Source organism: Electrophorus electricus, chromosome 7, assembly GCF_013358815.1.
Source record: "Electrophorus electricus isolate fEleEle1 chromosome 7, fEleEle1.pri, whole genome shotgun sequence".
Lineage (NCBI taxonomy): Eukaryota > Metazoa > Chordata > Actinopteri > Gymnotiformes > Gymnotidae > Electrophorus > Electrophorus electricus.
This window is the reverse complement of record NC_049541.1, coordinates 3,067,044-3,084,770: the sequence shown is the minus strand read 5'-3', so window position 1 is coordinate 3,084,770 and position 17,727 is coordinate 3,067,044. Positions and strand designations below refer to the sequence as shown.

At 43.7% G+C, this 17,727-nt stretch overlaps 1 protein-coding gene across 1 annotated transcript; it reads left to right on the top strand.

Annotated features, from left to right (window-relative positions):
* The first annotated feature begins 403 nt into the window (after positions 1-403).
* On the top strand, positions 404-17,383 carry tgm1l1 (transglutaminase 1 like 1). The gene is made up of 14 exons (XM_027031961.2): positions 404-622; positions 5,658-5,950; positions 6,223-6,414; positions 7,811-8,062; positions 9,462-9,580; positions 10,538-10,645; positions 11,110-11,287; positions 11,733-11,871; positions 12,238-12,430; positions 12,863-13,016; positions 14,500-14,784; positions 15,391-15,551; positions 15,657-15,793; positions 16,310-17,383. The coding sequence occupies exons 2-14, from the start codon at positions 5,659-5,661 to the stop codon at positions 16,455-16,457; spliced, it is 2,358 nt and encodes a 785-aa protein (XP_026887762.2). The 5' UTR covers positions 404-622; position 5,658; the 3' UTR covers positions 16,458-17,383.
* Positions 17,384-17,727: the final 344 nt, after the last annotated feature.

Here is a 17,727-nt window from a genome sequence, read left to right as displayed (position 1 = left end):
CACTTGACCTTAAAAAGTGAGACAGTTGCTCACAAGCTTCTGACCACTCTGACAAAGTCTAAACGAAGTCAAGAAAGACGCTTGATAATTTATTTCAGGCCTTTATGTATGTCGACTACGATTCAGGGGCAGTCAGAATGCTGGACACGAAACAAAGAAACTACTGTCGCATGGATGTCGGGGTTGGGGTGTTTAGCTACCTATCTATTACTTCTGAAGACAATTTATTTTACTGCATGTTGGCCCGTCATGTGATCCTGAGCTGCAGGGCCTGAAGACATGTCCCTTCGGAAGTGCACTCTTGACCCAAGAGCGCCAGAGCCACGCCTTCACAGTGCTCCGCACAGTTCAGGAACGCCCCCATCCCCGCAGGGTTCATTTGATATTACACACTGATGGAGAGTATAAGTAGAGGGCGGTCATGGGGCTGAGATATTTAGCCGTCACTTCTTGTTTCTCAGAAGGGTTTTTGAAGTGCAATACAGCGAAGCGATTATACTTAAGAGTGTAAGATATAGCTCGACTCAGCAAACGGTAGTCTGTTCGTCCTTGTTTTGAATTCTTCAATTAACTAACCTAACTGAAACGCGAGCAGACATCAGAGAAGAAAAACTTTAGCCAGGTAACCTAATATTTTTTAAATTTAATGTATTTCTTCTTTTTCTTCTTTCTTCACTTCTTCTTCCTTTCGGGTTGGTCTTAACTGTGGGGTTTTGTTTAGATTCTGCAAATATACCACTTTCACTTGTGGTTTCCTGAAATATCGTCACCGAGACCGCTATTCCAATCTCAAATGTTGCCAAACGCCCGACTATTTCGAACAGGCTTGATTCATTGATTAGACTAGATTTATACAAAACTTTGATTTTACAAACCTGGACCTTTAGTTAAAATGTTCTTGAGTTCGCACTGAAAGTCAATGATTTTTCATTCGTCAGTAGCAACATTTTGCCTTTCGTGTAAAATAGCGTTCCAGTGTAGCGAATAGTTAAGATGTGCGCTATGAACATTTAACTCTTTCTTGTGACTTAAAAATTAATGCTGTCACAAAAAGATAGATGATACACTTCTCTACAAGAAAGATATCTTAATAGAAGTCATGCTCTAGTGCAGCCTGAATGCTCAGGGCCATAGAGAACTTATGTTGGCCAGGATGAAGATCTCTCTCTCTCTCTCTCTCTCTCTCTCTCTCTCTCTCTCTCTCTCTCTCTCTCTCTCTCTCTCTCTCTCTCTCTCTCTCTCTCTCTTTCTCACACACACACCCACACACACCCACACACCCACATCCATATAATTTGTTCAGAGTTGAGATTGTGGCTCTTAACTTTAGATAAACGTCTCTCTTTCTCTCTCTCTCTCTCTCTCTCTCTCTCTCTCTCTCTCTCTCTCTCTCTCTCACACTCTCACACACACACACACACACACACACACACTCACACCCATATAATTTGTTCAGAGTTGAGATTGTGACTTGTACATGTAAGATTTAGTGATTTGTTCCACTGATAAACCTATGTAAGACAATTGTTATACTGTCAGACAGATATAACTTGTAATCAGATGGTTGCTGGTTCAAGCCCCACCACTGCCAAGTTGCCACTGTTGGGCCCCTGAGCAAGGTTCTTAACCCTCAATTGCTCAAGTTGTACTCAGTCATAATTGTAAGTCACTTTGGATAAAAGCATCAGCTAAATGCCATAAATGTAAATGTAATTCACACCATATGTCATGCATCGGTGTATAAAGGGTGTGTGTGTGTGCGTGTTGGCGGGGGGTTCCGGTGAGCTGAGGAAGGTTGTGTGGGGGGATATTTTTACAGGCTGGTCTCAGGTCTGGAGCCTAGCTTATCTCGGCTGCCCAGTGAGTGCCCTCTCGCATTCCAGCAACAGGAGCAGCCAGCCAGCCGGCGGTAACACCCGCAGGAGGGGAGAAGGGACTGAACAACAGGGTTTGAGGAACCAATAGTAGGAGGTGAAAGAGGAGGCAGAGAAAAGGAAAATAGAAAGTGAACGAGTGAAAGAGTGTAGAACGAACCTCCTGAAACAGAGAGGGTATACTGAAGGATAATCTGAAGTCAGTGGAGAAGGCCGAGGTTTAGAGCATGCAATGCCATATTCCGTTCATTTCAGCCTGTGGTAAAAGGGAGAACTAGGTAAGAATAAACCAGCAGCAGTACTCTTGCTATCAGACCCTTTCACTGCTGTTTATCAGACCGATCAGACACCATCTCACAGTCAGGTGCCTGTTCGAACTCCCAGGGTTAAAAATGATGAACATGACCAGTGCTGTGTTAGAATGAACGGAACACGAGAGTTGGACAGTTCGGGTCTTTTGACGAAATGCGTGGCCATTTCGTGGGAATGACATTATTTTCTGAGTGCTAAACTCTTGTAAAGGCCAAACGTATTTTGGAAATACAGATTATCTGTCCCGTCATGAAACCTAACAGCTAAAATAGGATCTGTTAAGTTAGATGAAGATGTAGACTGGCTGAATGACCAGCATCAAGTCGATTATTGGATTATCACAAAGTTGTATGAGAAGCTAACCCTAATGCTAACCTGTCTACTAGCACTGATCTGCAGTTTGTAATATTTCATCAATTGGCTTGTGTAAATTTCCATAAATTTGCAAACAAGAGGTAACTGTGGTTGAATTACACAAGCCCTGGTTTAGGTCATGTGTTGTGTAAATACATAGTCCCCACTGTGTCAGAGTGTGGAATGTGGGCGTGGGAAGGGTGTGGTGTGCTGGCCATAAGTCATTGTGTCAGTTCAGGCCTTTATAAAGTATCAGCAACCCCCAGACTCATAACTTTAATCGGTCATTGTTTCCCTGACAGTTTAGATGTGTGAGATGCAGTTGCCAAGTGTAAACTCTCACAGAACTATGGTATTGGAAAGTGGACACAGTTAGTACCCCTATTATTATGAATATGGATTAATAAGGTATGATATAAAATAACTGCATGCCTATACCTGAACAGACAGGCACCTGTGCAAACACAAACATGATTGCACAAACATACATCAATGCATAATCTGCCTTGCGTTAAGGTTTTAATGGAAGAGTACCACAGCCAGGTAGAGGGTGTGGCAACAGACGAATAGCATATGTGCCCACTACTGGCTGCGTGTTGTCATTTATTCTTCTCTGTCCTTTATTCCGTTTTGTATCCTATTCTGTTCTGTAGGTTATTCTGCTGTGCTGGGATGCATTGCTGCAGGTCGACAAACTGAACTGTAGCCTGCAACTCTATCGGAATTGGACTGTAGACAAGGGAGTCTAAACGAGGCCTGGTAGTAGTGTGCGCCCTGGGGCTAGCTTTGCCACCCTAGCAGCTGCTGCCTTCCTTCGTCCTTGGCTTCTCACCAGCAGCTAGGTTACTTTAAACCTGTGGCTGAAGACCAGCAGAGGACCAGATACAGATGTTCTGATTGGGATTGTGGCAAGGGGCTTGGTTCTAAAGTCAAAGATCAATTAAAATGTCTCTCTGCAGAGTGGCATGTTCTGCTCTCTCTATGGACATGGTAGTGAAAATGGCGGGAATTAACGTAGCGTCTCAGAGCGAAGATTCAGGGGTTCCGAAGATTCGGCCTCAGATAGCATTCCAGCACTGGGCATTTGGGCTGAGATGTGGTGTGAATGTAGACACTTGAAACGTACAGCTGCTCGGACACTGATGGGGAACGAAGGATGATGAATGACTGCTGACTGATCTGATTATTACTGTGAACGAGTATTTCATAAGTAAGGGTGAAGGTGAAGTCTTGGATTCCGATGTTAGGAATGTTTTCTCACCATCGTGCGTGGTGAAGTTAAAGGGGCATGACTATAGACTAAAGGGACATTGCATCTCCCATGCTTTATTCAAAGAGTGAGCAGTCCCAATGGAATCCTGTGATCCAACTGCAGCAAATAGTATTTGTTAAATATGTCCAGGTCTTGAGCCAAGCATTCTGTAACATAGAGTGGGCATCGGAATGCTAATTGCTCTCTCTCTCTGTTTCTCATGGTCACTTTCTCTCTCTCTTAAATCAGAGCAGTTCATGTGGTTTCTCAGTCACTGTGTTTGTCTCCTCAGGCTTCTGTGCATGTTCCTTTTCTTGCCTGTTGTATCTAGGTAACTGCTGTCATGGTCACAAGAGGGGCAGTTTAGAGAGTCAGGAGTGTCTAGGTCTGCATTTCATCACATGCATTCCATCATATCACATTCCATCTTATCACGAAAACACACACACACACACACACACACACACACACACACACACACACACACACACACACACACACACACGCATACACATAGATATACATATACTGATACCACAAATATGCGTAGTTACACATTAGTGAAAAGGGGAATAGTGTGAAAGCATAGATGTGTTGTGTGAAAAATAATGACATAAGATATAGTAGCACTTCTTGAGATATGAATGTCAGATATTTGTGAGATTTGAATGTCAGTACATACATAGTTTCTGTGTGTGTGTGTGTGTGTGTGTGTGTGTGTGTGTGTGTGTGTGTGTGTGTGTGTGTGTGTGTGTGTGTGTGTGTGTATTATGTTTTGCAGTTCATCTTTATGGTTGTAAGCAAAAAAGGCTCTGAGTTGCTCTGTGATCTTTGAGAGGCAGACCACTTTATGGAATGCAGTGACTATGAGGGGGAGAGAGAGTGAGGGAGACAGAGAGAAAGAGAGAGAGAGAAAGAGAGAGAGAGAGAGAGAGAGAGAGAGAGAGCGAGAGAGAGAGAGAGAGAGAGCGCTGTGGGGAGAACACTGCCCGTACCGTGTGGAAGGAGAAGGGAGTCATGCACATGGGCCCCATTAATGCACAGACATGCATTCTGACTGTGAGGTCTTACGACATCGCTGTGACTTAATGAACGCGGTATCAGTGTTTGCTCTGATTCCCCATGAAATGCAGTGCTTGTGTGAAATGAAGGATGTGGATCAGTGCGCCACTCGTTCAGAGACCAAGCCTATGTTTACTTCGTGTTGTTTCGCTTAGGCAAAGACACATGCATATGTCCAAGCCTCCTTTTACAGTTTTGCATAGATCCCTGTGTATAGGGCCTGACGACTGAAATCAAGTTTATAGCCCTAAAGGAATGGAGAAAATGTTGGTAATCACACATTCAGCATGCAGCAGTAGGCAAGGGCACTGGGCTTGGTCTTGGCTATCATTTGAACTCTGTGATTTGACCATAGGTCTGTGAGAGCCATGTAGCCGAGTAGGGATGAACTGATATACACATTTTCAGGTGTGATACCATTTTCACTTCTCAGATTAAGTTTCAGTGCGTGTTTTGTTTAAAAAATGCACTGATTCTACAGAGATTGCGCAAAAAATGTGGTCCTATGAAACAGTGTAGCAGACCTAAAAACAGTAAAAGAAATTCTTAAAGAGACTGTGTGAAAGTTCTCTGAGAGTATCAGTGATCAGTGATTTGGTTTAAAGCTTTGATACACTGCTTCAAACTTTCTTTTTTGATGTTTCACTAAACCCTTATAGCCAAGTGATCATATCAGTGATAGACACAGTCCTCCCTCTGATACTGCATCTTCCTTGACAAACGTTTCAGTAAAATGTTTTGTTGGAGCGTGTTTGTTTTTCCACTGATAAGGTTTTTAATCCCCCCCCCCCCCCCATTTTCAGAATGCCCGAGTCAAGAACGTCAGTCAGAGACAGCTCAGCTGTTGGGCGTTTCCATGGAGCCACCGCCAGCAACGGACAGGCGGTCCTCGAGAAGGAGCCAGCAAGTAAGGAAGTAAAAGAGGAGGGGTTCTGTCGCCGCTGGTTTCAGAAGGCGTGCCCTTGTTGCTGTCGACGACAGAGCACTTCTTATGACATCACAAATGAAAAAGATGCGGATGTCACCAAGAATGGGGAGAAACTGACACCAATCCTAGAACGCTCCCAGACTCACCCAGAAGATAGAGAACTGGAGGGTAAGCCTTATAATGTACCACTCGGTTAAAACATGAGGGAGGCAGGTTCAAGGGGTAAGGGGTAGGCAATGTAATGCCTGTGTAGCTCCTTATTATGGGTTACACAGGATTGGGCAAAATTTCCAGCTATTCTTACAGCTTATCCAGAGCTCATGCAGTTAAACCAGACAGTTCTAATTCTTTTTATATCCTTCTCGTTCTCTTGTCTCCTTTCATCAAACACACACAAATACTTTCACACACACAAACACGCACAACTCTCTCTCACTCAGAGCTGTCTCTGATTGTGCGTTCTGTGGACCTGCTCAGTCTGAAGTCAGGACAAAACCGTAGGGAGCACCACACCGACCGTTACCAAAGTGATGAGCTCATCATCCGGCGAGGACAGACCTTCCAAATGGAGCTCAACCTTTCGCGACCTTTCAACATCAACACAGACAAACTGTATCTGGATCTGAAGACAGGTGAGTGTGTGGAAGTGTGCTGGCTTAAACCTCACCACGCATGCTGACCGACATGTTGGGGATGTTTCCATTGGTGTGAGCCAATATAAGTGTAGAGGAAGGTCACATGAAAAGGTGTGACTCTATCTTATGGCTAATTTTTGCCCATTGTGCACTGTTTTTTGTGTAGCAAGAACTTCCTGTACACATCTTTAGGCTCTTAAGCATTTCGTAAGAATATAGATGCTCCTGCCTGCAAATGTATGCAAAAAGAGACAGTGGTGCAGTATGTATTCAGCTCCTTGATAAGAGTGTGTTTTCATACATTTTACGCATGCCTTCTTCCTTAATGAAAAGAATGAAAGGCTGACCTAACCCGCTCCTTAGGGGTATAGTCTAAGAAAAATTGGCAGAGAGAGAGAGAGAGAGAGAGAGAGAGAGAGAAAGGGAGGATTACTGCTAAACTATTTCTCAGCTCTGCAAACATGAATCCATTCTTTTAAACTTTGAGTGGTTTAAGCCAGACTATTGTATTCTTCTTTCACACTCTCTATTCTCTCCCATTTTTCCATTTCATGCTTAGCAATTACAGTGTGCATATTACAGGATCAACCAAAACTGAGTTATTCTGCATATGATGGAGTGAGGGTGATTCAGCTGTGGGCCACTCTTTTGCCAGCAGGCCACCAAATTATACCGAAAACATGTCTGAGACCTGTTGTGCAATGATGTCCACTACAAAGCCAAAAGCACTTAATTTTCAGTTCAATAACTTGAATGAATGTGCTGTTGTCTTCCATAACTTGCAGTTCACAGTGTTGGTTAAGGAGTTTCTGTCTGTTTGGGTGTGAAGCAAATCAGAGGAAGGGTGGTGTTTGTGCAGTGTCAGTCGGGTGCCCTGGCATCATGACAATGCTCCTCTGTCACATCGCGTACGAGTCACAGGAAATCAACCTGTTACAAGACCTCTGACTCTTAGGCTAAGAAGTCACAGGGTTTCGCTTCTTTCCGTAAATGTCATAACAGCTCGATCAGTTTGGTTGCAGTCTCATAGAAGCCCCTCGATCACTGATACACAGATACAAGTGAATCAGAAGCACAAACAGCCTTTCAGCAGTTCTTGGCGACTGCAGCAATGGGTATATTTACTCTGTGATATATCATTTGGGGTAGTGTAAGAACATGACTGGGGCCATTTGTGTTTCACACTGTAAACATACAGGAATTCTTGTGGGCCAAACGGTCGTCTGGATCTTAGCACTCTCGTACGAAAACGGGCACGATGATTGTGTCACTGATTGATGAGTGTGTCACTGAGCTCAGGAACTTGCCCCTCCTATTCAAATGCTCAGAACAGGAAATTTTGCAATTCTTCTGAGAAACTTTTAAAATGAATGGTATGACGTCTTTCTCTCAGGGTTGCTGCCCTTGGTGTCAAAGGGCACACATGTCATCGTGCCTCTGGTGGAAGAGCTGCAGGACCTGTGTTGGGAGGCCAAGATCGTGGAACAGAACAGCAACCGGGTCAAACTCTCCGTCAATTCTCCTGCCAACGCCATTGTTGGCAAGTACAAGCTCTCTGTCACCACCCACTGTCCGAAGAGGGAGTCAGTCACGACGCACGACCCTGAAAAAGACATCTACATACTCTTCAACCCTTGGTGTGAAGGTAACAAAAGACTGTGAAAAAGAAACAAACCACCCGACATCTCAGTGCTACCTGTTTAAGTAGTGTTGCTTTAAAACGTACCTTTGTTTTGAACAGTTGCCCCATCCGATGACAGATTTCCACTTGATTCCATCATTTGTTTTGAGTCATCATCGATTGCGTATGCAATATTCACAGGTTGCTGGGAATGTCAGGCGTGTCTGGAAAGCTTTGAACTTGCATTGTGTATAGTTTCCCAGCGGTAATGGTCTGGCTGGGGTGCTGATTTGTCTGTCACAGCCCCCGTGCTGCTGGTTTCACCCTGGGGTTCGTCTCATAGACTGTGCACGTTAGTATTTGAGCTCTCCACTGAACTCTGTTTCCTTGGGTGTTCCCTTGACACAGGGAGGACTCCCACCAGGATCTGGGAATGAGCGGGTCTGTTGCAGGTCGTCATGCATTCTCTTTTTTTGCTCTTTCTTCCTGTCTTTCAAGCTCTCTCTTTCTCACTCTTAGTCTTTCTCTCTTTCTTGCTCTCACTATTTCTCTCTCTTTTTCATTCATGTTCTCCATTTTTGCTCTCTCTTCCCTGCTCTCTCTCTCACATTCCTGGTCTGTATTTCTCAGTCTTTCTCTCTCTTTCTTTATCGCTCTCTCTCACTTTCCACAGCCAGATGCCGGAGATGCGGAATAAGGCGGAAAACAGCTGCCAAATCCCAGCCCTGAACAAGACTTTTTTCCATACACTGTAATCTCGCTGCAATCTGCCTGTTTTCTGTTTTCTCTCCATTTCTCCTCTTTAACACTTTCACTGCTCATGTTCTCCTCCTTGATCCTCAGTGACATGACCAGCACCCACCCAGTCACTTGGCCTCTGCTCCCAAGCCTATTCTTTGCTGGATTTCCACTTTCCACCCATGTGGGAACCTCTTCCTGTCTGTGGAGGTCTGAACTGCGTTACCTTTTTTCTCTCACAGCTCTTTCAGGCAGGATTATGAGGTCTTGGGGTCATTTCACGACATGGTTGCCTGCCCAGTTCCTTGGGCAGTGAATATGATATCTATGTGTCTAGCCTCCCATCACCCCCAACCCCCAAAAATACACAAACAATCTGTGCTGTTCATTAGGCTTCATCACTGAGCTTACTTAGTGCATCCCTTATCTTTATTATAACTGAATACACACACTCACACACACCTCTCAGTCTCTCTCTCTGTGTGTGGACTGTTCTGTCCACATTTCTCAGGTAATCGTGTCCATGTGCCCAGCGTTCTGTTCGAGTGCAGACTGCACGCAGAATACACACACACACACACACACACACACACACACACACACACACACACACACACACACACAGCGTTCTGTACGACTTTGTGCAGAGGTGTTTAATTATAACCTCTCTTTCTCTCTTTCCCAGAGGACACAGTGTATATGGAGAAGGACGAGGAGAAGGAGGAATACGTCCTGAACGACACAGGGAGGATCTACTATGGCACAGAGAAGCAGATTGGAGCTCGCACATGGAACTTCGGACAGGTGCAGTAAGGGGGCAGATACAGGCATGGGGGCAGTAAGAGGGCAGATACAGGGATGGGGGCAGTAAGAGGGCAGATACAGGCATGGGGGCAGTAAGAGGGCAGATACAGGGATGGGGGCAGTAAGAGGGCAGATACAGGCATGGGGGCAGTAAGAGGGCAGATACAGGGATGGGGGCAGTAAGAGGGCAGATACAGGCATGGGGGCAGTAAGAGGGCAGATACAGGCATGGGGGCAGTAAGAGGGCAGATACAGGGATGGGGCAGTAAGAGGGCAGATACAGGCATGGGGCAGTAAGAGGGCAGATACAGGCATGGGGGCAGTAAGAGGGCAGATACAGGGATGGGGGCAGTAAGAGGGCAGATACAGGCATGGGGGCAGTAAGAGGGCAGATACAGGCATGGGGGCAGTAAGAGGGCAGATACAGGCATGGCGGCAGGCCTGAGCTCTCAGCCAGAGCTGCTGTAAGCCATGTAGCCTACATAATCATCATAAACTATGAAACATTTTAGCCTGGATCATTTTAAGAGTTGAAGCTGCTGTCAGCTGTCAGCACGGCTCCAGTTGGGGCCTCTGAAGCAGTTCAGAGCTGTTGTAATCAGTCTGGCAATCTTTCACATTGGCAGATGTGAAAAAATTGCAAAGCTGTAATCATATTTGTTTACATTGTCCTGAATGGCACAGCTTTTTATGAGTTTTATTTATCTATGAGAGGAAGTGCAAAAGCACAAATACGGATATACGGACAAATGCGGACAGTACAAGTGAACTGAGAAAATGAATTGAGTAAGCTTTGATTAAATAGCTTAGAGTGCACGCTTCAGGGGATGAACAGTATCTACTTCAATGTGTAACAGTTTCAGGATGATCTGTACAAAATGCAGCACCCCATTAACCAATTTTATTCTCTAACATTCTCTCTCTCTCTCTCTCCTCCCCTTTCTCTATCTCTCTCAGTTTCATGAAGGCATTCTGGAAGCCTGCCTGTATGTGCTGGAGAAGAGTGAGGTTCCTCCATCTGGTCGAGGAGACCCAGTGAACATGGTGCGGGTCATCTCCGCTATGGTGAGGAAGCAAGGAAAAAGCGAAGTTCTACATGGACATCAACAGTAATCCTAATAGTTAATTAAAAAAGTTAAAAGACAGTAAAAGCTGTCATGATAATATTTTGAAAAGGTGTAGCTAAGGTGTTAACCCGCATTAGCTGAAGGTTGATGTAGCATTGTAGCATGGTTAAATATTATATTGACCAAAATTATTTGTGTTGGATCATGTGATTACAATTCACCAGAACACACAAAGTGTAAAGGGTCAGAGTGTGTATAATAAAACATTATGACACTCTAATGCATATTGTAGTCTTCTAATATATCTGTATTGCAAAGGTCAGTATTACAAAAATAATTAAAAGCATGACATATTGTGCAGCCCTAATGTTTACAACAAAAACAAGCTCTGATGTTATTTTAAAATCCATTGCATCTGCTAAAGGAAAATTAAAGTTCATTCTCTGTCCTTCCATGTTGTAGATCAACTCTCCTGATGACCACGGGGTACTGGAGGGTAACTGGTCGGGGAATTATGCAGGCGGCACGCCCCCCACAGCCTGGAGTGGTAGTGTGGACATCCTGAAGAAATATCACAGAGAAGGGGGCGTGCCCGTCAAATATGGCCAGTGCTGGGTGTTCTCTGGTGTCACCACAACAGGTATGCATGTTAGTATGTGTGAGTGTGTGTGTGTGTGTGTGTGTGTGTGTGTGTGTGTGTGTGTGTGTGTGTGTGTGTGTGTGTGTGTGTGTGTGAGGAGAGGGTTCCAGGGTTCCACGCCTCATCATGCTCATCTCCAGTTTCATAGTTGACCCTGACCAATGAGAGCATGTCCCTAACACAGCCCTGTGCTCCAAAATACCCCAACTGCATTCCAGCCATTCCTCTCTACCGTGCCACTGGATCATGTGCTTGGTTGGTGTGCGCGTGCGTGCGTGCGTGTGCTTGTGCGTGTGTGTGTGTTTGTTTCTGACTCTGGTTCTCATGCCATTCTGATCAGATGGCATCTTAGTTATTTCATTAACTCTTCACAATTGTAAAAAAAGTCGCTTTCGCTCCCTTTTCGATTTCTTTCACTCATTCTAATTTTTTCTCTCTCTCACAGTAATGAGGTGTCTTGGTATTCCTACACGCAGTGTGACAAATTTCCAGTCTGCTCATGACACTGATGTCTCCTTGACCATTGATGTGTATTTCGATGAGAATCTGGAGCCAATTAATGACCTCAACTCTGACTCAGTGTGGTGAGTGTTTGTCCTCCATCTGCCACTGGTTCTGTAAGACACTAGCTAAATCACCCTCACTGTACTTCAGCTGATCAGAAACATGCAGAAATGTGCAACAAGTCAACAGAAATATGAACCAAGTTCGTGATAGTCTCTAATGAGTATAACAAAGGAAAGAGTAAAGTGCAAGATTGAGTGAGTATTTTTTTTATATTCTTAATTGTTATCTTAAATGTTAATGGTAATACCTTTTCTGCCATCTGTAGCAGTGCTACCATTTCAATTTTAAAAAAGGCTTGCACATTGGGGTATAGGTACATACCAGCAAAAGATGAACTCTGACCTTGATCTTCTTTCTTGGTCCTGCTGTCTTTGTCTCCGTAGGAACTTCCATGTGTGGAACGATTGCTGGATGGCTCGTCCTGATTTGCCGCCTGCCATGGGCGGCTGGCAGGCAGTTGACTCCACACCCCAGGAAACCAGCCAGGGAACGTTCCGCTGTGGCCCCGCTTCCATCACGGGTGTCCGCATGGGGCAGGTGTACTTGATGCACGACACACCTTTTGTCTTTGCTGAGGTGGGTTGTGGACCTGTGAAGGATCACTCTTGGTCTCACTCTCCATTCAGGGCAACGCAAGCCAATCACCAGTGATGGTCAGGGCATGCATACAGAAGGGTGGGACTTAAGAGCGCTCCTCTATGCCCCTTCAGCTCGCTCAGAGTGTTGTATAAGAGGCGGCCTGGTGGTTGTTATGAGCATGCCTTGCGCTCTTGCAGTAGGGAAGCCCTAGATAACATGTGGGAATGGGCAATGGCAAACCGCACGAAGAAAAATGGATGAAAATAAAAAAAAGCACTTAGCTTGTACCCATGAATTGAAGGTCACTTTAATGTAGTTTTATGTTTAGAAACATGAACTGTCATGAACTGCGCTGCTTTAAAACCGATCAGCTCTTCATAATGCAAAAAGGCGTAATTAGCCCCTGAAGCTTCTGTCCTGCTGCCTTAGGTGAACAGTGATAAGGTCTACTGGCAGAGGAACCTGGATGGCACCTTCTCCCAGATCCACCTGGAGAAGAATGCCGTGGGCCACTGCATCAGCACCAAGGCTGTCGGCTCCAACGAGCGCGTTGACATCACAGACCTGTACAAACACCCTGAAGGTTAGAATATATGTATTACTGCCACAGACACCACCACACACCTATGCACTCTTAACACCAGCAGTGTGTCAGCTAGCTCTTGCACCTGCATGTTTCCTTAGTCATGCAACCTGATTTTGAGTTTCATATCATTCTAGAGTTTAATGAGAAATGCAGTGCATGGGAAAATTAGAATGGCCTTACATGGTGAGATTTGTAAGCACCTATAGTTGCTTAAAACTTGCAAAAAAACACTGGCACTGAATAATGTAACATCACCAGGAATTAATTTGAAATTTGTTTGAAACTCAGCTGCAACAATTGCAATGTCACAACTTGGTGAAACAAGTTTTGTCAGACAGCCAGTGAAAACACAGATGAAGTACAGCGAGACGATGTCAAAAGCTAGGATTTCAACTGATTGATTTCAGTCGACACATTGTGAACAAGAAAATAAAACCAGTTAAGCTGTCAGTCAGCTAAAATAACTGGCTTGGCATCTAAAATTAATATGACAGCTGTTGGAACAGTTTCATGAACCACCCTTGTTCTGTCTAATAGCCTGCTATTATTAATCACAATCCGTGTGGCGATCTAAAATATGTATCATATTAGTATCCTGCACTGATAGCTTAGACACTGCCAACACAAAGTTGACAACTGAAAGAATTATACAAGGCGATGGAAATGACATGCAATTGTAAATAATTCCACAAAGATTTTCATATACGCCAGCAAGAACAATGCAATATATGAATAGATTATAGAATACTAATCCCACCAACTACTGGAACAGTCGAGTGTTCAATGAGACTTTGTTTTTGAATTGCTTCATGTAACTGTAAATTAAGTTACATGCAACTTCTTGTATCAAACTTTCACAGTATAAACCAGCCTTAGAATTGTGAATCACCGGTGTTGACCTATTATCTGCCGATACATTTAAACACTTCTGACTGTCCTTGACATGAATAAATGCAACCGTGCAGTATGGCCAGACACAGGCATACTGTGAGAGGCTGACCTTTTAATCTTGGCCCTGGAATTATACAGTATGTAAAAAAATAAAATATAAATATTTAAACAGTATTTGTCCAAGAGACAAGAGAGCAGCAAAACGATGTAAGAAAGCTGTTATCACCCAGCAGACAACAACCTTACAAATATATAAATAGCCAGAATGGAAACCAGGTATGTTGCAATAGCTACACAGGTGAATTCACATGAGCTCTCCATGTGACTTGTTCATGGCACAACTACATAAGGATAGAAATGGTGGTCATTTGGGAAAACTTGTGTTGATATGTACTTTTGCATTAAACTGAATACGTCACAGCATCATGGTTACTTGTAAGGCAGCGACAAGCATATATTACCATCATCTTTTGTTCGACCAGAACTCAAGGTTTAGGTGCAGTGAGGCTACAAGCTGCACCTTTAACCACTGCAAAAAAAAAAAAAGCGTGGTTAACCACATCACCTAATGTATCCTCTTCCCAACCAGGTTCAGAAGAGGAGCGCATTGCCGTGGAGACTGCCTGTCGCTATGGCACCAAGCCATATGTGTATGGATCTCCAACTGCGGAGGATGTAAACTTGGAGGTTAAGCTGGAGGGGGAGGGACCACGCATGGGCAGTGATGCCCGCCTTGAGATTTGTGTGAAGAACCAGAGTGCAGAGCCACGCAGTGCAATCCTCCACAGCAAGGTGGCTGTAATCTACTATACAGGTGTGCTGAAGGACACTGTGAAGAGTGAAAGGTTTCCTGTGGAGTTGATGCCTAATGAAGGTGAGTGGCAGGGGAATGCTTTCCATGGCAACTGAGGAGCAGGCTGTATCAGTTAGACTGTTGGGCAGTGGTAACTCAGTGGTTAAGGCGCTTGATTAATAAACGGAATGTTACCACCTCAAGCTCCACCAATGCCAAGTTTCCACTGTTGGGCCCCTGTGCAAGGTCCTTGACCCTCAATTGCTCAAGTTGTATTCAGTCATGACTATAAGCTGCTTTTGATAAAAAGGTCAGCTACATGCCATAAATGTTATAGTGTTGCCACATACACAGCTGTTCTCACAGATCATTTCTTTCCAGGTGGGATTTTTGTTTATTTTTATGCTTTAATTTTGACCAGTTTAATAATACAAATAGCCTTGTGTGTGCTAAAAATGACAGGCCTATGCACTACATTTACAAGATGGAATTTAATATTCCCTCTAAAGTGAGGCATCAAAAAAAGAACAAAATATGGGACTACATTTATAACACAATACATAATATATTGTAATGTTGTTATTGTTAAATGTAAATGTTAAAATATTTTTTTTGTGTTATCAGGATCATTTAGAACCATTTCCAATCCAGCGTTGACTCACAGCCTCTTTGTCGACTGGTTTTCAGAGAAAGTCATAGACTGGGTCCTGCCCTACCAGGACTACCAGAACCAGCTGGTGGACCAGGCGGCACTGATGCTCACTTTGTCCGGTCGGGTCAGCGAGACGAAGCAGGTGCTGGCCTCTCAGACCATCTTCCGACTCCGCACCCCAGATATCAGCATCCAGGTGAGAGAAGGCTCGACAGCATGATAGCCGGTAGTTAACTTCTTGTGCTGTAAGGGACGGGGAAGCTACCAGTCCATGATTTAACCCTGTCGAACTTCTCTGTAGCCTCTTGGAGAAGCTTACGTGGGCAAGGAAGCGTCCGCCAAGCTCACGTTCACCAACCCGCTGCCTTGCGCCCTCCACAATGTGGTGCTTCGCGTGGAGGGTCTGGGCCTGAGGAACCTCCATCCCATTACCGTAGGGTGAGAAAACAGAACACCTGCCACTTCTCCATCCTTACAGACTAAGGCCACCATTTTGCTTCTTCTTCAGTGAGGGTCAATATTGACTGGCCCTTTTCCATTGCTGGATATCAATCAATTTATCTATTTTTATGATGTCATCTCCCATACTGTTTTATTCTACTTTTGAAGCATATGTTGTCACAGTAGTTTAAGCAGTATAGACATATATAGCATCCAATTATTTGTTTTGTACTATTTGTCCCCTTTGGTCAACTGAGGCTCTTTTAGTGTTTTATTCATTTTATTCATCTTTAATGTATTTATTTTTTTGTATTTTTTCTCTCTGCTCTACTTTTCATTCTATTTTACTGTGCCACACTTTGGCAGCACCTGTTTTTTAATGACACTCTGATAAAAAGAGGCCACGATGCACCTGCTTTCTGCTGCCTCTCTGGTGTAACAGTGTGTGATTGCTCGGGCAGAACAGATGTTTTACCTCTGCTTAGTTAACCTGGCTTTGTCTGTTTATCTCAGTGACGTGGGCAAGCACAGCACAGTGACCGTGACGGAGCACTTCATCCCGTCTCTCGCCGGGACCAGGAAGCTGGTGGCCTCTCTGGACTGTAAAGAGCTCACCCAGGTGCATGGCGTGGCCGACATCGTCGTGCATGAGAGCCTGTGAAAGCAGTGATAGCAGCCCCTGCGTCTGCTCACTATCACCATCCCACACTGTTACACACCAACATTTTGTTCTGCATAGTAGTATATATTTTTAATCAGAAGTATTTGTACAATGCAATATTTGATTAAGAATACCTGTACTACAGGTGATAATAATTTAAAAAAAGATATTTCTTTTTGGCATGTCAGTTTTTACTGAAATTCTTTATGAATATAAGTGTGAATCTTACTCAGATATTCTTGCCCCAAAGTAATTTCATTATCTGAGCCATATTAGACTGTGAGTCTGCCATTCTGTGCAAAGCTGTATAGTCAGGTTAATACATGTTAATATGCACACATATGTATTATTAGCAGTGAGACAGAAATACCTCTTTTGGTTTTAATTATAAAAATTAATTATTTTAATCATGTATGCTTAGTGTAAAGACCTTTTACTGCCTAGTAGACAAAGTATGAAGGCTTTATAAAGATGAATTTACGCTTACAATCTAACTGTATATACAGTGAAACATATGACCAACATGTCCACTGTATTAAAAACAATATAGAATGTATTTTTTATTTCTAGTCTAACATTGCTCCAACAGTGTTCCAGAAGAGATGCTTAGGGTAGTTCTGTTCTTATTCACTATGCGAGGAAAAAGCAGAGGCAAGTCAGTATTACAGTGATGGGCTATGCACCTTCACCACAATTGCGTGTATGGTGGCTATGATGCAGTGAATCACTTTGCTGAACGTCGTCTTAGCTCGGAAACTCTAGCCCAGAGCCATACTTCTTTTCATATTCTTGCCCTGCCCACTAATCCCTGGAATTTGAAACAGATTAAACTATCAAATGCAATTTTTTGAAAACTTCTATTTATCAGCATACATTCTCTTTCCCAAACAAATGTTATATTTTATTGTAATAAAAAAATTTGCTCATCCCAGTGTTCCTTTCATGTAAATAAACACAAACACACACATGCACAGCCAAAAGGTTTGAATTTACTCTAGGTTGAGCAGTTTCAATACCCAGCCTTAAATACTGAAATGAATATCTTATACGTTAAATGAAGCCCTTGGGGAAATTTATCATGGACTCTAGTACTTCTGATCTCTTGCATGTTCTATTCATTTCACAACTAACACAAATACCAATGTACACAGTTAAGCTTAACAAAACCTTTGTAGTTTCAACACATTTGGGGTTATCTGAATAAAACGAATCCTTGTTCTAGGACGAGAATCGTAAATGCCATTTTTGTCAACTCACAGATTAAGCTGCA